General features: G+C 36.3%; 1 protein-coding gene across 15 annotated transcripts in view; it reads left to right on the forward strand.

Moving 5' to 3' along the window:
- RBFOX1 (RNA binding fox-1 homolog 1) overlaps positions 1-23,178 on the forward strand; it is a 377,245-nt gene that overhangs the window by 276,258 nt on the left and 77,809 nt on the right. For 10 of the 15 annotated variants that reach the window (XM_072608545.1, XM_072608523.1, XM_072608534.1 and 7 more), the window contains 2 exons: positions 1,504-1,557; positions 20,996-21,076. In XM_072608545.1, coding sequence (XP_072464646.1) covers positions 1,504-1,557; positions 20,996-21,076 — 135 coding nt within the window. The remainder of the gene's footprint in view (positions 1-1,503; positions 1,558-20,995; positions 21,077-23,178) is intronic. The other 5 variants (XM_072608585.1, XM_072608562.1, XM_072608553.1 and 2 more) reach the window with 1 other exon arrangement.

A 23,178-nucleotide genomic window follows, 5' to 3' on the forward strand; every position in this document is an offset into this window, starting at 1 on the left:
TGACCACCTCATGACCAGCCTTCTGTTTATGAGCATCTCACATACTTGCTAGGCACATTTCTTGGAGAATGGACAGCCAGGCCCTCATCAGGCTTGTATTTAAAACCTTTCCACTGTAGTATAGGACCTGTTGGAGTTGTGTACCTCTGCCTGGCATTTGAACCCAGGGTCATCTATTTGCTATGTTCACCAGTGTTATCCTAGAAAATATTTAACACTGGTTGGAACTGAAAAGACAGATAAATCAAAATCCTAATTAATTAATAATTATCAATAGGAAGTCTGGAATATATTTTATGTAGATGGAGACACAAACAAATGGAGTGGCTGGAATACACTTATTAAGTAAAGAAAAGGCATTGGACTAGGTATTTGGGATAGAAAACCATACCCAATCTCAAGATTTCAATAAATCAAAAAATATGGATATCAAATACCAAAACTCCATTTAAGTCATAATTATTGGTAATTGAATATGCTACCTTATTGATAGCTATCATAGGAAACACACTTGGCTTATCAATTTTTAAAGAGTTTGAAAATATCACATAATTAATTCACATTAAATTTTTACAAAGCATACTTTTTATTGGTAATTGAAAGATCTTTCAGGAAATGAGGCAGATTCAGTCAGGGTCAATGTCAATTATTATTGGAAAATATTGCACAAAAATTCTGATGTTTTTGGATTCTAGAGAAAGATGTACCTTGTAAGTGTTTTTAAAGAAAAGAATGGTAAAATTATAAATTAATTATATTCTATTTATAAATAATATTTACATTCGATTTATAAATAAATAATTACAGTTTGTTATTTATAAAAAGAATATAATTTTATTATGAGGATTGAGGGGAAGGGGCTCTCAAAAAAATGCTTATTTCTCTCCCAGTCTTTTTTAGGAACACTTTACCTTCAAAAAGATGGTCAGAAGTTTTAGTTGCATTATTTTTCCTCGTTGTACAATATCACAAGAGGCACATAGGGACACATATGAAGACATTGATTCGTCAGTAACCTTAATAATAAGAACTATATTTTATATATGGCAGTATGTTTTTTCACATGAATATAAACCAAAAAGAGATACTACTTCTACTAATGCTGCTGCTTCTCCGGCATAATATTATATGTTCATAATAAAGCTTTATCGTTTACAAAGCAGTTGATTATCTCATATCACCCTTACAACAACACTGTGGGGTAGTCAGTTATCAAAGTAATGCTAACATCACTTTATAGAAGAGGAATTGGAGGCCCAAAGATTGTAATGACTGGCCTAACATCAAACAGCTAACAAGTGAAAAAAGCAGAATCTGAACCTACTTTCTGGACTTTTGTATCAGGCTACTCTGCATCTTTCATTGTCAAAATGTTGTGAAAATAGACTTGCTCCCTTCCCCCCCAAAAGAAAAAAAATTGTGAAAATATATCTGACGAATTTTAATATATGAAGTGTGACTTTGTGATAACAATGTCAGTGGATCACTTTTTTTATTTTTTAGGCTGGAAACTGAATCCAGTTGTGGGTGCAGTGTATAGTCCTGAATTCTATGCAGGTAAGAACGACGTCTTTTTCTTTTTGACTATTTTTTTCAATTTGTGTGGCCTGTCAATCATGAGTGGAGTTTGTAGAATGGACTGAATAAATATCTTGCTAGGTTTTGAATAATGTCTTTGGGCAAAACAAAAAGAGTACTTAAAACTCATATAAATAATAAAGACTCCTTCATTTAACAAATTGTGTATGGAGGTAAGTATGGGGAGCCTCCCCTTTTAACATTATTGATTTTGTGTAGAAGAAGCGTATTCACTTTTGCAGAACTGAATTGGAAAAATGTAAACTGATCTACAGTTATTTGCCTTCAATATACTTACATGTGTAGGCCACATACCAAAATGAAAAATTAATTATCTGTACAATTCAGGCATGAGGTAAGGATGAAACTGATCCTGCAGAGAGGTTTGATTAACCAGAAGGCTTTTAGACTTTCTCTACATCGATCACTTCCACTTGAGGATTGCCTCTTTGTCCACTTTGGCATCATGTCTGTATGTCCTTGTGGTGACCATTCCACTACCCTCTACCTGTAATAACTTGGCTAGTAAAGATTTGAGGGAAAAAATAGCATGGAGTGTTGGAATCTTGGAAGCCATGAGTTTTGATCTGAGTTAAATCTGCTTAGTGATTTTGTGACATCACCACCCTCCAGCCCGTTTGTTTACTCGCTCAGCAAAGAAATTACCCATTGGCTTAGAAACATAGCAGCAGATTGTTGAAAGGCAGAGGTAATCACTGGGGATTGGGGGATGGTGGAACATACTTGTGTACAAGAGACAAAAAACTATAGAGAGCTACCTTAGATCCAGGAAGACCTGAATTCAAGTGCCACTTCTGCAACATAATGGCTTGGTATCCCTGGAAAGGTCATTTAACTTTTAGTGCTCTGAGTAACACTTTTTTTTGGGGAGCAGTCAGAGTTAAGTGACTTACCCAGAGTCATACAGCTAGGGTTAGAACTCAGGTTCTCCTGACGGCAGGGTCAGTGCTCTGTCCTCTGTACCAGCTCAATGTTCTGAGGAAAACTCTCAAGATTAAAAAGTTGCAGAGTGGGTGCTGACCTGCATTAGTCAAGGAATTTCCTCTTCTTCAAGTTCTCTATATCAGTTAGCTCATAGGTCTCAGCCTTATAGCTATACATGATTTTTTTTTTTTTGGCAATAGGGAGGAATATACACAGATGCATGTATGCGTATACACCTAAATGTTTATGTATGAAAGAATAAGCATATGTATATTTGCAATATGTTATGAATGTTTATAGAATGGGGGAAGGTGGGAATAGTTGACATTTGAAGTTGAATTATGTGTCAGTTTGTTGTTTTTTCAGTCATTTCTTTGGTGTCCAACTTCTCATGGTCCCTTTTTTTGGGGTTTTCTTGTCAGAGATCCTGGAGCACTTTGCCATTTCCTTCTCCAGCTCATTTTACTGATGAGGAAACAGGCAAAACAAATGACTTGTCCAGGGTCACACAGCTAGTATGTGTCTAAGGCTGGATTTAAATTTGGATCTTCTTGACTCCAGGTCCAGTGCCCTGTCTACTGTGCCACCTAACTGCAGATTATATGCCAAACATGCAGAATAAAAAATGTGGTCTTTTATACAGATATTTGGGCCATAAACTCCACTGTCCAGAGTTTGAGCCAGGTTTTTCAGTTTTCATCTATGCGTTTGATGACCTGTAGACTCAGCCTTAGGGCAGTGGATTCTGCTTGTGAACAGCTGTAGAGAATGTTTCAGTGGGAAATCGGTCTCAACTTTTGAGAATTAAGTTTTTAATTATCCACAGATTTCAGCCTTTCCTGTTCTCCCTGTTCACCACTGCTCTTGAAAACTGAGTGACTGATTTATTCCAAATAAGCCATTCTACTAAAGTTCTTTCTTTGAGGGTGAAAGTGAAAGAAGAAATTTACATGTCTAGTTTGGCCAATTAATTATTACAGCTGAAGAAGAGAAAATACGTACTTCACTGTAGCATGCAGAGGTCTACTTAGGGCATATATTCCCTTCCGGCTTTGAAGAGTGCTCAGACTTAGGAGCCCAAGTAGCCACTTAAGGGTGGTGTTTTAAATGATAGATTTCATGCAACAGGAAGACATTGCTTCTCTGTAACTGGGGGTAGTTAGAAGTCTGGATATAGGTAAGTTTGGGTCATAATTATCCTCTTTCACATTTTTTCTAAATATCATACTCACAAAAAAATTACCATGATGAATAGGATATGTGTTAATTTGGAGAAATGGGAGTAGATTTTTTTCTGGGTCCCACATCTAACTTGCCTACAATCACATTAGCCAGAAAATTATCAAATCTCAGTTTTGTTTTAAAAAGCCTATTGTGTGTTTGCCCACAGGGACATAGAATCACAGATAATTTTAGAGTTTTGGGAGGCAGGTGGCTCAGTGTTTAGAGGACTAGGCCTGGAGTCAGGAAGATCTGAGTTCAAATACAGCTTCAGATACTTACTAATTGTGTGACCCTGGACCAACCATTTAGCTTCTGTTTGCCTTCATTTACTGAAGAAGGAAATGGCAAACCATTTTATTATCAAATCCCATGATTAAATGACTGAACACACGATCTAAAGTTACACATAAGATAGACCTATACTCATGAGCCCATAAAGTTATGACCCAGATTTTAAAAAATATTTAAAAAATTATAAGTATTTTATTTTATTACTGTCTCCTGAAACTTCAGATTGCCTCATTCCTTTCAGGTGCATCATGATTACCTTAACTAAACTTGCAAAGTCAAAGTAGTGAAACAGTTACTTAGATATTTCCAACCCAGAAGAACCCTAAAACACTTGAACCTTAATTATCTATTTTAGGTGAAAGGTTTTTGTTTTTTTTCTGATTCAAACAGACTTTTGTAGTCCTCTTCACCCTGCTTGCACATTGGGATGCAAAATATGAGAATGAGAAGTCAAAAGCACATGAGCATGTTTGTATGTGCTCATGTCCATCTCTGTATGTCTATGTGAACACAGCTTAGGACTTTCAAAAGCCTGAGAAAGGATGGAAGAAGATTTCATTAAAGTACTTGCTGACCTGAAAAAATTTTGAACTGATTTAAAGAAGAGCAATATATTTCTAATTTAGCTTGCACACATTGACAGAAAAACACATACACAAAAAGTGTCTATCTAAACACCTGGATGATATCCATTTTGTGGGGCCACACAAATGTTTGTAATGGTATTTATGACAACTCCTCATGACCCCATTTGGGGTTTCCTTGGCAAAGATCCTGGAGTGGTTTGCCATTTTCTTCTCCAGCTCATTTTACATAAGAGGAAACTGAGACAAACAGGGTTAAGTGACTTGCCCAGGGTCACACATGTATTAAGTGTCTGAGGCTGGATTTGAACTCAGGAAAATGAATCTTCCTTGTCAGCTATTCTTATGGTGCCAGTCTATCTACATATTCATGAACTGATGACATTAGATGTTTTAGATGTTCCTTACCTTAGACATAGATACATTCAGCTTTGCAAATAGAAGCTAAGTGGAAAGAGAGGCTATGACATTGATTTGATTGGGGCATTTAGCAATTTTAATCTGAATCTGAATTAAATAGAAAGCTGAAGTCATTAGTCATTTCTGTATTTATAACTTTTTATTAATGATGACTATAATAATATTCCCATAGTATAATTATTGATTTTCAAAGCTTATGCAGAATTAACAACCCAGCCTCCAATTGTCTCTCGGAATAGGCCATGAAGAGTTCGCATATTTTGTAAATTAAAATCAATATTTTCAATCTCTCCTAAAGGTAATTTTCCTAATTTAGTGAACCTTTTCCTAACATTTATTTTCTCTTTTAATTATAAAATGGCAGGTTATTGATTTTTAGATATAACCTCTTGAAATCCCCAATGCATTTTTATTGCAGGGTGGGGTTAGGGAGAGCAGTTGCACTTCTTAATGAGAACCTTTAATTACTAGCTCAACAGTATTAATTTTGTTTGATGAATTATGACATGCTTTTTCCTACAACATAAAAGAAACATTTAGGAAGCTTTTATGAAAGAGACTTTCCAAGTGGTGGCTTTCTGATCTCTGAACTACAATCAGAACTACCCATAATTTTAAAAAAAATTATATCCAGTTTCCATTTTCAGAAGTAGACACACATATACATAAATCACTATATCCCATAGACATATCTGAAATCTGTCCAAAGATTGTTGGATTTTTTTTCCTATTAAGCTAAATAGTATTGATCTAAAAAAAATCTAATCAATCCTGAAGCTAGAGGGAGAACTCAGACCTGTGAGTAATAAAATGGTGACACAAGCAACTACCTTTTTCTTGAAGATCTTTGACATTTTTGCCATGGTTTCTGGCCCTTCTCCTCTTGAGTTTTGGAGAGAATTTCTTAAACTGAGTTTGGAATATTTAAAAGCATATGGAACCACCAGCATCACTGATGCTACTTAGTTTTATTATTGGTAGTTCAAAAGTGTTCACATGAAGATACCTCAAGAAGGTAGGGCCAAAGATTCCATGGTCAGTAAGAGAAGTTCTTTTGCTTACTAATAAGTGATGAGAAATTTGGCCATTTTGGAACTATAGGTGAGATTTCTACAAAGAAAGTATTGATTTGAAGCACCTTTCATCTTTATAAGTGAGTAAAAACAAAACAAAACAAAACAAAACATCAAGTTACACAAAGCTGTCAAGATGATATTGATGAATAGGAAATTCACCAGTTTCTCAATTGCTGGTGAAAACACATGCTGCAAAGCTTAACCACATTATATATCATATCTGCCAACTCATTTCTGTGATTAAATATTCCATCAGTGAGGCTATAAGGCGGTAAAGCTTAACAAGATTCATAAGATGCACCACTTGAATACACATAACTCACTTGCTGGGATAGAGAGCACCCCGCATGCAAAAGAAAATTGGAATTGAGTTAAATTACTCCATAAGACAAGATCAGTAGGGAAAGGAAAGATCTTCTAATGCAATGCAAATCTAAGATATAGTTATGTCCCAACAACTAGAAGCCAGACAATTAAAGTCAAAAGTGGAGGAATGTAGAGTAAATCAACTCTAAAACCTTGAAGATAATGGTAAACAATGGACCTGGTGACATTATTGTTACTAGCATTTTTTCTCTTGAGTGTACACTCATAAAGAAAAAAATTTAAGAGAAAAAAAATCTGGTGTTAGAAAAACATCACAGGGAAGAATAAGGAATAGGAGAGACTGGATAGGGATGGATGGCTGACAGTGTCTGTGTTTGGAAGTCAAACAAAAAATAACTGCAGGAAATGTATTTTTCTTCAGTTATTTTGATGAAGCACTTTCCAAGTCCACTCTTGCAGTTTGGAAACAGTTTCATCTGGAAGAAATTAGATTATCAAGATACCAGATATCTTTGATTTGCTGGTGAAATTACATTTCACTTACTGGTTATGTTTTTTGAATTATGGATTTTAGACAAAGTGAATGTTTCAGTGTTTAGGTTGAGACTTGCCTGTTGGTTTTGTAAAAGTAGACATTCTCTTTCTGAAAAGTTTACCTGTTAATGATAAACTTTAGCAAGTTGCAATACCTTCCCTACATACCTGCTTTTAAAGTCCCAGATTTGCTATGAAAAGTCTACCAATTCCACCACAAATCATGAACTAAACACAATCATGATAAATCAAAATACAATAAAAGACGTTCTGGAATTAATCCAGTCATTCTTAAGCTAATACCATTTTTCAAGAAGAACTGATCCAATCCCATTTTGTGTCTCTTTCTGCTGTATGATCCGTCTCTGTCCCAGTGCATGTAATTTTTTTGTTTTCCTCCTGTGCACTCAGAGGGCTAGCCTTCTTGATAGCAGGGGCATCCCTAAGGAACACATCATGACATTATACTCCCTTTTTTGACTTTCAGAACACACTGAGGACAGTGATTTTTTTTGGACATGTGATGTTTTGTGGACTTTACAAGGGTCTAGTTTAAATATGATGCAGTGAAGTGAACAAGAAACTACAAATTCATGTCCCAAATGCACAGGATTTTTAAACTGGAAATTTTCCACTTCATAGACATTATTCTGTACATCTGCTTTTCTTTGTCTCTCATTTGGGGTAGGATATAGTTTGTTTCAGTTCCTTTCCTTTCTTCTTTCCCCCTTCCATCTTATTGATCTTTCATCTTCTTCACATTAAACCCTGAAAATTCTGATCACCGCCTTCTCAGTTTCCAAAACTGAGAGTTGGAACTCCTCTCCAGTGATTCCTGGGATAGTCCTGGTGCTTGTTTATACCCAAAATGCTGTTTCCTAAAGAAAAGTAGAAAAAATCTTTCTGCTGCCAAAGAAATTTCCCTGATAACTTCTCATCAAGGGATGATGGTTTAGTTTTGTTACCATATCCCCCTTTTTGCAATCAGTTTGAGCAAGCATCAAATGCCTGACATGAATGTGGCCACCATTTTTAGAAGCAGTTGCATTTTTGCCCCTCTGCCTCTTAGGATTGAAAACCATCAATGGCTTTTTCTAAAAGCAAGCCTCTATATTCTTTACTAGTATTCTAGGCTCTTTTCCAGCTAGCTACAATTATGCTTTGTTATTTGAAATTGTATTTCAGTACATCCTAAAAGTTTCCTCCTCTGCCTTCCCTTGGGTTTGAACAGCCTCAGCTCACCTTACATGTAGTAGCTGCTTTGAAATTCCTTCTTTCCTCGTTCATTCTCTGCAAAGTTGCACCATGGAGAAATCACTACTAATAGACTGGCAAATACTGCAAGGGAATGAACTGTTTTGGTTAATCTAACATTCTGATTAATAGTCGTATGTGCCAACAGTACAAAGAAAGATCTACCATTTGATATTTCATTCTTTAAGTGGAATATAGGAACATATGTGGATGGGGGTGGGGGAAAAGAGACTCTGTTTAGAAAGCACCACCAGTATTTACCCTTTAGACCTGAATGCCAGTTCCAGTTTTGACACAATGTGTGACCAGTCACTGAATATTTCTGATCCTGTTCCCTCACCTATAAAATGAGGATGTTTGACTAAATGAATACTACGCTCACTTCTGGCCTAGTTTCTATGAATCATAATTCCATATTCCTCTTGCAGATTATTCATTTTCAAGCAATTAAAATACAATTCAAAAATATTTTTAAAAAAATCAATTATTATATTGTAGGGTGGATAAGAGTGTTTGAGGATAGAGATTTTCATTAAACAGAATACCGGAGAAAAGCATCTTTTCTTATACTTCTTGATGAGTTAGCATGTTTTTATATATTTCTAAATAGCAGGAGTAAAGATTATCCTGATTAGATTAAATATGTACCTGCTGTAGATATCACAAAGAGTCAAGAAGGTTGTAAGGGATTTTCACTATTTTTAAACTTCTGGTTAGAGCTGGGTGCCTTACCCTGTCAGCTTCTAAAAGGACACAGGAGGTCCTAACTCATGTTTCAACATTTTTGTCAATCCAGCTTCTACATCTTTAGAGATAATGCTACCTGGATAGGGTTCCGTAAAGACTTTTCGACTCTTAATTCTCAGGGAATATATTTTGTTGCCTGAATGGTTTCCTTGCTATATAACTTTAATTTTCCTCTTTTCTCAGATAGTCAGTCATTAAGTACTGGTGATGCAAAGAAAAGTGAAATCACAGTCTATACCCTCAAGGATAATAGTTTGTCCCTCATGCTGCCCCACTCCCTAAAGTGCAACCTTCTTATCTGCATACATCTATATACACTATATATATATATATATATATATATATATATGTACACATGTGTTTATGTACATGAGTGTTATGTCTAATAATGTGAATTATGTATCCGGATAGGGACTGGACTTTGTGATTTGTTATAGGGAACCCCAAGAAGAAGGAATGTCCTCTCCCAAGGCAAAGTTGTATCTTTTCTGCAATTGATAGTTTTAGAGAATTGCCTGGGCCATAGTATAAATGACTTGCCTAGAGTCACTTAGTCATTGTGTCTCAGAGAAAGAACCAAAACCCAAATCATCCTGACTCTGAAGGCCACGTTATTTCATGTGTGTTTTTGTGTGTGTGTTTTTCAAGGACTCCAGAAGATGATTTCATTCATTTTTTTTCGTGTTAGAATAGTCTCCTTGAACAGTAGAAACAGAGCCCTGTATGAGTTTTTTATCCCGTGATGCATATTTTTGTGGCATCTATTCATAGTAGACTAAGGTTGAACCTTTCTCACAACTGGAACCCTCTCTATTGATATAGAGGAAATGGGCTAGAAAATATACCATATTGCATGTAATTTAACAAAATTAATTTAAAAATTTAAAAAGATATTATTAACAGACTTAGATATGGAATATAGCATTGATTTTGCCTTCAACACATTAAATACTTGCATTTATTCTATAAGTAAATATTTTGATTAAATTCCTGTTGATTGTTTTGTTTCATTGCACATGAAAATCTCAAGAAAACCAGCATTTTATTGGTAGCTTCACATCTGCTAATGGTGTCAGATCCTTTCAGGACATAAATTAGTATAAATCTCTAAGTAATTGGCCTCCAAAACTCAAATATGCAAATTTCTGTAGCTAGCTGTATGAAATCCTCTAGAACTGGATCTTTGGGTATTTTCTGATTAGCATGAGGGCAGTCCAAGTTTACATAGTGGTAATGAAGGGAAATGGGACACAAGGTAGCACAGTGGATAGAGTGCCAAGTCTAGAATCAGATCGACTGATCTTTCTGAGTTCAAATCTGACTTCAGATACTTAACAAGGTGTGTGACCCTGAGCAAATCACTTAACCCTGGTTGCCTCAGTTTCCTCATATGTAAAGTGAGCTGGAGAAAGAAAAGGCAAACCACTCTAGTATCTTTGCCAAGAAATCCCAACATGGGGTCATGAAGAGTCAGACATGATTGAAAAATGACTAAACAGCTGAAAGGGAAGGGAGATACTGAGAGAGTAATAGAAAAGAAATTAAAACTTGTAAGTCAACAAATTATTTCCAAAAATTATTACTTTTTTTTTCCTTCTGGAAACCACTAAACATTGTTTGTATAGGAACAGAAATCTCCAACAGTATCTATACAAGAGTTATCCTAAGATGGTCTCTTCTAACGTGTGTCTAGAAGATACTATAAGACTTAGATTTGCTGTTGATGAATTTTAAAATTAACAGAAACATTTAATCAGGAAATATGCTGAAAATTATGTACTGAATTTCTATGAGGAAAGGAAATACGGTTTTAAAGTTCATATAGAAAGTGTCTTTTAAAAAATAATTAGGTGACATCATAGCATTGTAAGTCATTTGATAGGAGAGCCATAAATTGTCTATGTTTGCAAGTCTAATAAGCTAGGTCAGATGCAGTATTTACTAAATTTACTTATGTGAGGAAAGAATCTGTGACTAGCTAAGTTTGTTAGAATGCAGAGATGAGGTAAAGATCATGAAATCAATCCTCCCATAAGCCAGTTAGCTTTGCTGTATTTCATGGCTATAGATTGTGTCCTTAATTTAGCCATTCATCTCTCAAATGTATGTTATTGGTTCAGAGTAGGGATCAGGAGAGTGTGACTTCATTAGCATATATCTATTACCTCTTCAAGGAAAGTAATTCAGTGGGTGTGTCCTACTGTTGTCAAGTCATGGGCTATATTCGTATGTGCTGAGGATTATTATGCACAGTTCTCAAAGTAGTACGCATAATAATACTTGGTAAAAGTTAAATGAACAGATAGTTTTTCTTTCTACCAAAAACACTGGTTAATAGATAGATTAACCGCTAAAGAGGTAAGAGAGTTATATCTGTACCTTTCCACAGTGTGTGGACAAGTTGACTGTAATTTAAATGTAGTTTTATTATTTAACTCCAGGACTGTTATAAAATCTGAGTACTGGAGTGAGCGACTCCATATCTAGAGCAAAGCATAAAGGAGTGTAAAGGAGATTATTTTTTTGTCTTTTTATTTGCTTTGCATTTCAATTGAATGTCATTTCATTTTTTCAGACTTTTTTCCCTCTTACCAATTAGAGTATCCGTCCCTGTAAATTTATAGTACACCATTATTAGCTCAAGTGACTAAGTCATTATGTAAATATAGACAAATTAACTAAATATTGTTTAATATTCTTTATGTTAATTAAATGAGATGCTCATAGTCACAGGATAGGAAAAAACTGTACCAGGGGCTTAAAAAAATGTAGTGCTAAAGTACTAATACACAAATGGCAAAACTCTGCTTAGATTAACAGCATTGATGACAGTGAATGCATTTCTAAAACTTCTGTGGAACTGTTACAACCCATTACAGTCGAAATATTGGTTTATGAAAAATTAATAAAGTCAGTGGAAAATAGAATTCAGCATCTGTACTAGCGATTTATACCAAAGGAATCATTCAGAATTAATTATGCCTTATGCTACATTATGATGAGTTTTTCACTAAAATGTATACCATTATGGAAACTAAACAAGGATTATTCAAAGAATGATGCCAACGGCTGTTATTTTTTGAGAGATTAAGTTAGTTAATGGGTTATACATTTAAATCTGGTGCAAGGTTAATTGACATGCATTTATCATTGTGTTAAACTTGGCATAATTTTAAAGAAATATATACCCTGTATCACAAATATTTAGCTTGGGACATGTGTGCATTGGTTTGTGTGTTTTTATAGTATATGTGATACATAGTACAACGAAGGTTAAAACCCATTTGCTAATAAAGCCATTGCCTTCGGACACTTGATCATTTCTCAGAAATAATTTTCATGATCTGAAATATTCAATATTTGTTCTCATTGCTAAGTTGATTTGGAGTGTGGAGGGGTTTTTTTTTTAAACAAATCAATATTTTTTTAAAAAAGAAATATACATAAATAATTTTCTACTCTGCCTAAATGTCATATCAAGGCTATATGACCACTTCTAAGGGAATTCTTATTCTCTTATGTATTGGACTATTAATATAGTCCAATGGCCACTGAGTTGATTCTGTGACCATGGAGGGTTTTTTTGTTGTTGTTGTTGTTTTTTGTCTAACCTATACAAGAGAAGAATTTAGGATTTTTTACTCAGAAAATAGAAAAAAATTGAAAATAGAAATTTTACTCAGAATAGAAATCATGTCTGCTCTCTATCCCTCATACACATCCAAACCCAGACTGATTCCCCATAAAGGCCCACTCCATTTCAACGAAAAGCATCAGTTCATGACTGGGGGTATTTGGCCCAGCCATGTCAAGTAATACTGATGTGCTTTAGGGGGATAGGGACCCCAAAATGCCAAGGTTCAGGGTGGAGCTGTCTGGAAAGAATTTAGGGACCCAAGCGGTCTTCCAGTCAAGTAGCAAAACTTTTGTTGTAATGCTATATAGCAAACAGAACTCTTTTTATGGAACTCGCAACCTCAGTGGCGTGATGCTAAAGCTTATATAGAAGTTCAGTGAGTGGTGTGCCAAGTATGCTAATTAGGTGGTGAACATACAGTTTCTGTACCTTGGTGCAGGCATGAATCACTACCAGCATGGCCTGGAAGAGGGAGGGCTTCTAAGGTCCGTCTACATCTTTCATAAAATAACCTTGAAGTTGAAGTTGAACTTCTACAGCTTGAGCTCTGGATTGCTTATGGCAACTGTGTAACATGATAGTCTTGTGGGTGGTACAAGATTGTCCTGTTCTAATAAGAGAAATTCTACAGAGGTCCGCTTGTTCTTGTAACAGAGAGAGAATTTACCTCATTGGGGCCCACTCATGAGTTATTTCCAGAGATAGGGTCTTTGGGCTGGGGAGAGATCTGGTCCTAGGTTGGGGGTTGGAGCATAAGCACCCCATTAATACAAAGTTACCATTTTTGGTTTTTTTTTTTTAACTTCTTTACCTTAGTCAATGAAATTCATTTCCCAATTGTTGCCAGTGGCTTTTTTTTTTTTTTTTTTTTTTTTTTTTTTTTAGAAAAGATACAAATCAGCTCATTGTATCTTTGGATGGCCTGAGAGGTACCTTAAGGAGTTCTTAAAGATACAGGTGTGGTTCAGTAGGAATTTCCCTGTAAACATTCATCAACATTGTGACATACTAGGCCAGTGAATTAGTGCAAACATCCAGCTTCCTCACAGTTATCAAAATGTGCATTGCAGCACCAAGAGAGACTTATAATTTGTAGGTTGGAGAGCTTGTTGAACACAGTTATGAAAATATCAAGATTTAGAAGTAGCCCTATATTAGTCTGCTTTTCTAGTTCTTATGAGTTTAACTTTTGCTCATGAGGTAATGGGATGCCCCTTATCTACACTTTGTAAATCCCAGTCTTCCCTCCAGGGTCTACACTGCATTGTTCTGCAATGAGGGTAGGATCTAGAGTCCTACCCTATAGATACATGCATGTGACAGAATTGTCTTTTAGGATTAAACGAATCACACTTAATGATTTATTTAATCCTATAACTTTCTTAATTACCTTCATCCCTCCTTTCCAAGAATTTGATAATTTTTAAAATTAAAGTGAATAAAAAAAATTCGGAGGATTTTGAGAATTTTGTGATATCACTAGTCTCCCATGATGTTTTGGATTACAGACTGGGAATCACTAGCTAACAGAAATATTCTAAACCAGCCATGGAAATGGACTTGGTTACAATTGATACAACTATTCTAGTTAAGTAAGAAATAGACACTGATTTCATTCATATAATTACCAATATGAGCTTTTGGGCAGGATTGTGGTAGGAAGGATGCAAGACTGGGGTAAGTAGGTCGTGGAGAAGTGCTCAGTTAAGAAAATCTGATTTATGAAGAAGAATGTTTACAAAATAAATTGGAGGAAAAATATATACATTATAAAAAATAATCATTTTAATGAACTGTTTAAATACAAAGAAACCCATCCCTTTGCAAAAGGATTTGATTTATAAAAAATGTCATTTACACCAAACTGCTGTTTGAAATAAATGAAAGAGTTTATCAATCTGGTATCATACGCCAAAAGCTGATTTTCTAAGAAACCCTCAATTTTCAGATAAAGGAACTGTAGCCCAGAGAGAGCAAATAAGTTGCTAAGATCCTACAGATGAGGCAGCAGCCCTAGAAATGCAGTATGGTTTTTGTTATGAACATACTGTTTAGCTTGAGTCGATATTACTCTGGTAGCTTTTAGACAGTGTTTAATTATAAGGGCCATCAGATACATCTGCTCAGCAGAACTGAAACCAATACTAGTAAAGACAAAACAGAAGAGGCCAAGAGTTACTCCCTTGTAGAAAATTCAGAGGCTCCAAAGGGTGTCAAACCTGACACCCAGCAACCTCCTCTCCCACATGGACTCCCACCCCAGTAACTCCTTCCGTTTTAAAGGATTCTTTGTATCTACATCCACTTTGTATCTACAACCCCCACTGCAGGATTTAGGACACAATTAGTATCATGATAATATGGAGATAGTTAATCAGATAGTCTGATAAGAAACTTGACAATAAGATAATCTCCCACATGCTCTTCTGCAATATATACACTGTTAGTAAGGAAAGTGAGAACATACAGGAAATCACACAGAAAGGGCTTGTGACAAATCTTTATAAAAAGGTGGTTCACATCTGACTTCAGGGCTACTAATTTCTTCCGGTGATTACATCATACTGATTAGTGTGAACAATACTCAGTACTTGCTTAATACTAACCCCTCCCTCCCAGGTTTATGGTAAGGACAAAATGAGATCATATTGATCAAGCCCTTTGCAAACCTTGAACTGCTACATAAAGGGTGGCTGCTATTACTGTTATTATTTGTTTTCTGTGTTTTGCTGGTGTCATGGTGATAACTGGTTATATGGATATAGTCCCTGTATATAGTCTTGTTGCCCAACTGGTCCTGTGATATCTCTGTTGAACATGTTGCTCCACTGGTCTTGCCGTCTCAGCTAATCATTGTTCTCATAGCTGTCAGATTTGTAGCCTCTGCTGAGGTGCTCCCTGTTACTGAGTTCTGGACTCATTTCTTTAGTACTACCTAAATCATCTCCCTTTCATTTTGCTAGATTCCACTTAGTATCTTTCCTAAAGACGCACTCACAGGTCTTTTGCTTAGCCAAGAAGCTCAGCTAAGAAAAGTCAAGTCAAGTGACTCCCAGGGCAAGATTAGGTCTTTTCTGACACCAATGTCTGAATTTCTGTGTACTACACTTACAACATTTGTAAAATTGGTCTAGTAAAACCTAATCCCTCCTGACATGGCTAGATATGAGCCAAAACTCAACTGAGGTAATAGATGTGAAATTGGGAAGGTAAGTGATACCTAAATTCAAAGCATTGTTGTTAGAAAACAAAGTATTATTAGCACTCCTTTTTAAAATTAAGACTCTTAGAGAACTGATTTGGCACTGAATTTTTGCAGGCTGCAATTTTGATTTTTTTCCCCTTTTAACATATAATTAAAGGATCCTCCCTGGAGTCATACAAAGTATAAAAATTCTACTTTTCAAAACTGCTGTATCTTATCATTATCTTGGGTATGTGAACAATAAACCAACATTTCTTTTGGAAAGGCAAGGGGGCCTTAGATCTCCCCTCTCCTATGTTATTAATCATATTCATATGACAAACCATGAAGGCAGAGAAGACAGGCAGCCATAGTTGTCAGAGAGAACCAGAACAGCATGTTGGAAATGACAGGCAGCCACAGAAGGTCTCAGTCAAGACAGAACCAGCACACAGGACCAGGAAGATTTCAAATCTTCAGACAGAAACCAATAACTTACTGAATTTTTTCTAGGCATGAAAGTTCAAACTTTCAAATAATACTAAAAGATATCAAAGGTGTCTTCACTTGTCTAATCTGAGATTATTATGGTCAATACCAAACAAGTCTTGCCTAGCCTAAGCAGCTAAACAAGAAGTAAGATTCCTTCAGTCTAAATCTACCCAAATTTAGTCTCCAAAGACAGACCCTCCACCCCCATTGTGAGTGGGTCAAAACCTTCACACTATTCACCAGAAATAGACAATCACCTAAACATCCAAGGTGGCAACACCAAGAAACTACTTAAATCCTAAGAACCAGCTTAGATACTGAGAGTTGGCCAACAGGAGATCTAGTTTTCATACTGGACAATTATTAAAAACCAGAGTCAGCTCATTGATCAAGACAGAGGTAGTAAACATTTCCTTGTAGGGATCCTTTCCAGAAGAATGTTTTGATTTTGCCATATTTTATCTTTTTGGGGCAGGGGAACACAAGAGGAAGGTGTCATTGACTGTTATGTATTTCAAGCAGCCCATTTAGGAGTTCAATTTCCAAAACAAGTTATATACTGGAGACATTCTTTTTCTCTCATAAGTACTGGAAAGGAAGAGTTTTGTAGATGACTTTGTGGTAGTGGTGGTTTTATTTTTTACACCAGTTATTCATTCTCTCTCTCTGTCTCTGTCTCTCTCTCTCTCTCTCTCTCTCTCTCACACACACACACACACACACACACACACACACACATACACATGTACATGTGCTTACGTGGATGACTACCACAGAATTTTCCTTTGTAACAAAAAAAAGGATTTAACTGAAACTCATTAATGTTATAATCTTTTCTGAGTTTGTGTGCAACATTGTGCTCCCATAATTCCACATCTCTTTATCATAGGAACTAGTAGACTTTAGAAATAAATCATTTAGTTCCACCTTCTCCTGTTGTGAGATAATGAAGCCAAGTACCTGAAAAATTGCCCAAGGTTATGTAGGCAGTAAGTAGAAGAGGAAGAATTCAAACCAGTTTGGACTCTAAACCCAAATCCAATGTCTTTCCACTACTCCATGTCTGTTTTGACCACCATATTTTCATGGTTGGTATTAAGTAGAGAAAAGCAGGGAATTTAATACATGTACTGTCAGCACATGTGGTAACTTGATGTTCTGCAGTGTATACCCTAAGTACCCAGACATAGGATGATGCTTATGGAATAACACTATTTTCTTTCCTTCTAAGTTGTCAGGTAAATTGGAATTTTGCTCACCTGGCAGAATTTCACCCTTATGAATTTACTTGGGTTGACTCAGTCTTCCCTCACCAAATTCGCAGAAAATGACAATGGATCCCTAAGTCACTTAGCAAATAAATTACTCAACATAAGATTCAAAAATTAAGTAAATATGACTAGTATGGACCAACTGAAAATTTCTTTTTGAGCCCTTCAAGCTAAATTCATTAAATACTTGAGTGCCTAGATAACCTATGAGACTCGAGCTCTAGGGCTCAGATTTCTTGGTGCCCTCTCAGAGTAGGGTGCCTAGGCTCACTTTCATTCTTTTGTCACTATTGTCTGCTGATTACATCACTCCATTTAAGCTTAGCTTCCAAGCGTTTCCTTTTCCTTTCTTCATGCGCTAATTTCAGGTAACCATGACTAACATTCTCCTAATCCAAATAATCCCAAATTCTCCTGTCTCCTTTCTGTACTTTTCCATCCTTTAGAATGTTGGTGGTTATTATGGGAATAATCTCCAGCATCCACACCAATTATGATTTGTTACATTTCTTTCTTTGTCATTTCCAGTTATCCATATTGCAGGTTTTCATTTGAAATCAGAATGAAAGACTTTGAAAAAGATACAAAATGTAGATTTTTAAAAAGCTAGCCGAAAGGATTTAACTTGTTTATCTGTAGCCCTGGTTTTCATATTTAAGTTCTAATCAGCAAAATTAAGCTGAGAAAAGAGCCAAGTGTAGTCATGGAAAGTGACGAAAATCTCTCCATATATTTTTCAAAGTAGAATAGCTAACTGGAAATCTTATATATACATATTTGCCCAATTGACTTCTTTTTGAAAATAAAATATTCCAAATTACATTAATATTAAATACTATTTTTTCTGTTTAGTTTTGTTGAGTTTCAAGGTTTTTTTTTTGTGATAAAAGGTCACAGAGGTCTTAACTGAATACATAAGTACATTATAAATTGGATGGGAGAGCATGTTTAGGTAATCGAAAAACTGAGCCCTGTGGCAGATGTTGATTTTTATTTTACAAAGGTCAGTTTTATGGCATAAGGCTAGTGTGTGTGTGTGTGTGTGTGTGTGTGTGTGTGTGTGTGTGCATGCGCATGCATGCATGGGCACATGAATGCGCCTGTATGTGTTTGTGATAGGAAGTTATCTGAAGAACTTTATTCAAATATGGTTTCTTATAAAACACAACAGAGGAAAAAGAACAAGGTTTCATTATATTCTGCTAGGATTTAGCATTCTATCAGAAATCCTATATTTCACTCTATTGGGATTCTGTAAATTGTATCCAGGATATTGGCATGTCCCCTCAGGACCTTATTGTCGAATAATTAAATCTCCTGGATATTTTCACTACAAATAGATTATTTTAAATTTGAAACATACGTATCTCAAGAAACTTTACCTCTCATTAAAGTGAATCCTACTGACTTCTGAAAATTCTAGTTATAAGTATTGACAGTAATATTTAAAATAGATAGGATTGCATATAAGACAAACTGGTTTTGTTTAGTGGAAGGGAGTACATTTAGAGTAGAGAGCCTTTCTGAAAAAAAAGTATATTCCTTCTGGTTGATTTGAAATCAACATCACTTTTTAAAGTGGTCATGCAGAATGGAAGCAGAAAAAATGGCAAGTGAAGAAAAATTAGACCTTTAAAAACTCCATTTTATAGTTATATTCTGTGATATAACATTAATGGAATATAGTTAGAGAAGGGAAAGATTTTAACTAATGAATTGGGATTAGTATTTGGACAACCTAAGGTCTAGGACCTCAAAATAATATGTTTACCAAAAAAACAAACAAACAAGCAAATGAAATTAACTCCATTTCAACAACCATCCTTCTTGAGTTGCCAAAGTCTGAAATCTCAAGTAATAAGGGAAAGGAATGGAATTTGGTTGGTCAGCCAACATTCTGCACATTGATCCCTTTTTCTCATTATCTGCAAATCTGGATGTGGAAAAGCTATATTTGATTTTTAATGGTATTGATCTGTAGGTTGGGAATTTTAGGCATTCCTTGTTTTGGGAAGATGGATCCATAAAGAGTGAAAGTTGAGGAATTGTGAAATTAAGAAAGCTTGGATCATATCAAATGAGACACATTCACATTAGCCAGTCATCTTAACCATTTCCACTCTGCAGTTCAAAATTATACTCCCCTATTTATCTCTCCCTGCCCCTCACCATTATCCTTTTCATTTCTCATGTTAACTGACAAAAACAAATTATTAACAGGCAAAAGCAGGGCTTTCATGCCCTCCAAGTCTGTTTTCTTCTTGCTCCCAATTACCTTCAGAAAACCTTTTTCATATCCAAATTTACCTGAAGCTATTAAAAAAAAAGTTGCTGAGGAAAGAATTTTTTGAATTGAACTTTGTTCTATGAACTTAAAGGTTTTGTGGTCATTTTGTGGTTTGAGATTTCAGTCCTAGGGTGAGACTTCAAGGAACAGAAGAACTCATTATTTCAGCTGAACATTTGTAATAAATGGACTTTTTTGAGGTAGCTTTAACTTCCTTTCTTTTTTCGTGGTAATGGAGGAATAAACTAGACTGGGAGTGTTGAGCTTATCCACCCAGGGAAGGTAATATGAATGTTAGGAATGCCTTTTCATTGTCCATAATAGGTTAAAAATACATAAAATGCTTTTCAAAATCTTCAGAACATCTCCACTTTTTGTTTGCAGTGGTAAAAGGAGGCAAAATAATTCCTGAAGAATTTCTGAACTGATCAGTATTTGATCAAACAATTTCAAACATGTCATAAAAACAGGAGTGTCTGAGATGTCAATCATTTGGGGAAGGGGGCCAGTGATATGCCTGCTATCTGCTATCTTTTCAATTAGACCAGGGACAAGAGCCCTATGAATGAAGAGGAAGAATGCTCACTTACACCCTTTATCCACAAGGTTATTTGGCCAGACTCTTCAGCTGAAACAGGAGATTCAGAGAGAGAGAGAGCTGGCCTAGGTTATCAATGAGTAGAAATCGTAATAGGAAAAGTCTTATAGAAAGCTACCTGCTCAGTAGGACTAGCTGTTTATGTTGTCCAGGTAAAAGTAATAAATGCCAAATTGGTTCATCATCTTACCTCTGCACCTCCTGGGGGAAAAAGTCCAATAGAGCTCTGCAGGCAGAAAAAAATTCTCTTTGTACTTATTTGAAAGGCTAGCTTAACAGGGTTGCTGGAAAGCAGGTCTCCAAAATTTGCAAAATGATGATTCCTGCTTGGTGGGCCGGGTTGGGCAGAAATACTTTCCTCTTTTTCTTGAGAATTACTCATTGAGATCTCCAGAGTATAAGACCCACGAGCAGACAATCTCATTGGTCCTCACTGCCCCATGAACACTGGTATATGGCTGTATTTTTTTTTTTAATTTGACATAATGCCTCAGGTTTAGTGTGCGTGTTCCAAAACCAGATACCATCTCTCTCTCTCTCTCGTAGGCACGGTGCTGTTGTGCCAGGCAAACCAGGAGGGATCTTCTGTGTACAGTGCCCCCAGTTCACTAGTATACACTTCCACAAGTAAGCCAGTGTTGCGGCTCTATTTTTGTTTTGTGACATAAATATGAGTCAAATCACCTTCCCTGCCATGTAAGTTTCCCCTCCTCTCCCTTCCCTACCCCACTCTAGCTCTCGTTCAGGTTAAGGTGATAATCATTAGCATGCTTTTTTCTGTTTCTGTAGCATCTTATTCACTCTCCTCATTATCATCCCCGTCTGATTCCTCATAGTCTAGACATCAATTTCATTCTGTTATCGCAGATGTTATCTCCCAATGGTGGAGGAACCACAGCCCTTTGCCTTCCTTCTCTCACAGCCTTACAAATAAAAATAAAATAAAATAAAATTGATACTACATAAATATAGTATGCTAAACTATCCTCCTTTCAGGAGGTATTAAGAAAGTGAAGCATCCCAAATCAACAGCCTATTTGCCATTTATAAAAATGTTGCTTTTCCTTGGCAAGTGGGACTTTGCAAGGCTGTTTTACCAAATGTTCTGAGTGAGTGCTATAAGAAATAGGAATTGCTTCAGCCTCTATTCAATCTGGAAAAAAGAGTAACAGGCCCAAACTGTTAAGATTCAGGCTCAGCTAGCCTTTGGAGATGGCTCCATCTATTCATGACTCTTCAGCATGGGAGGAGTCCAGGTAAGGGTGGGTCTCAATAAATAGGGCAGTTAGATCACAAGACTGATACCAAAGCATTCATGCCTCCCTTAATAGTGACTAGGGGAGAGGAGCCCTGTCCGGGTGGAGAGGGTGGGAAGGATCCATTCTGGTTATACTGAAAGTAGGTCCCAAACCTAGCTCCATGACTACAAATGTCCCTGGAATTCTTAATGTGGGCTGAAGCAAAAGCTGTCTTTGCTTATTTGGGCCGTGGGGTCCTCTCACCTTATCCTTATTCCTCATAATAAGTCCCTTCTCAAGGAGACTCTCATTCTTAGCTTTAGTCTGAGACCGTATCATCCATTTCATACAATGTATATATTCACTGCAAAGTATTGACCAAAATAATGGAAAGGAAGACAGTCATTCAGAAAATGGACTTCTTCAGTGACATGGCTCAGAACAAACTCTAGATGCATTCTTCCTCTTTGAAGATCTCTTCACCAGCTCCAGAAGGGCAGCAGCCTGAGATTTGTGATGGCAAAGGTTGGGGCCAGGAATTGCCAATCTGTACCACTCTGCAGTTCCAGATCGTCAATGAACTGCCGAGCCTGAAGAAACCAATGGAGACTTCTCGATGGGCCAGGAAGTTGTAAGCAGTCACTAAGGAGAAAAACGTCTTCAGTTGAAATTGTTAAAAACCCAGAAGCAACTGAAATCATTTGGAGACGATGGAGAATTCCTAACATCAGGAGATAACACACAAAAACAATTTTTTTTTCAGTGTTAGCTATATACATAAAGTAAGAACAGGGTATTCCTCAGTATTGTGACCACCAAGCACAGTGACACAAAGGGACCCTTTCCAGACTAGGCAGAATAGGTTACCTTGTATCCAGTGGTCATTTTCTTGCTGGAAGGATGTATTCAAGAGCATATGTTCTGTTTTCCCTCCCTTTTTAATTTTCTTGAGTTATCTTGACAGGAAAAAACAACAACAACCAGTTCTTCAGCTACTTGAGGAAAACTCACTTCTCAGTTATGAATGAGTTGGGGAAAAGTCTCTCATCCTTGCACAGGCTCCTTCAAGATGTACCCTCCAAACAGATTCCAGTCTTCCCCATTTAAATTTAAGACATTCTTCTAGACATGAAAAACATCTCTAGGCAGAAGTGATACAGTCAGTTTCCTCCCCACTGTCCTTCCATGATCCCCCAGGACATATAATCAAACTGTAAATCTTGTCCAAAACACTACTCACTTCAGTTCCTGAGAAAGTTGGGAATAGGAGGAGGCAATAATTAAAAAATATCTTCTGATCTAAGAACATGTTTTATTGAAGGCAGGGATGGTGTGGGAGTGAGAAGGGAGATGGAAAAACTTGGTATAGCACATCTCTAGCATCTAATTGGCAAAAAACAAAACAAAAAACCCTGAGTCTTACATTATGTGTTGACCAGAAACTTTTTGGCACCCTCTGATATGGCAGCAAATGAATTTTTAGAACAAGTG

This window comes from Notamacropus eugenii, chromosome 1 (genome assembly GCF_028372415.1).
Source record: "Notamacropus eugenii isolate mMacEug1 chromosome 1, mMacEug1.pri_v2, whole genome shotgun sequence".
Lineage (NCBI taxonomy): Eukaryota > Metazoa > Chordata > Mammalia > Diprotodontia > Macropodidae > Notamacropus > Notamacropus eugenii.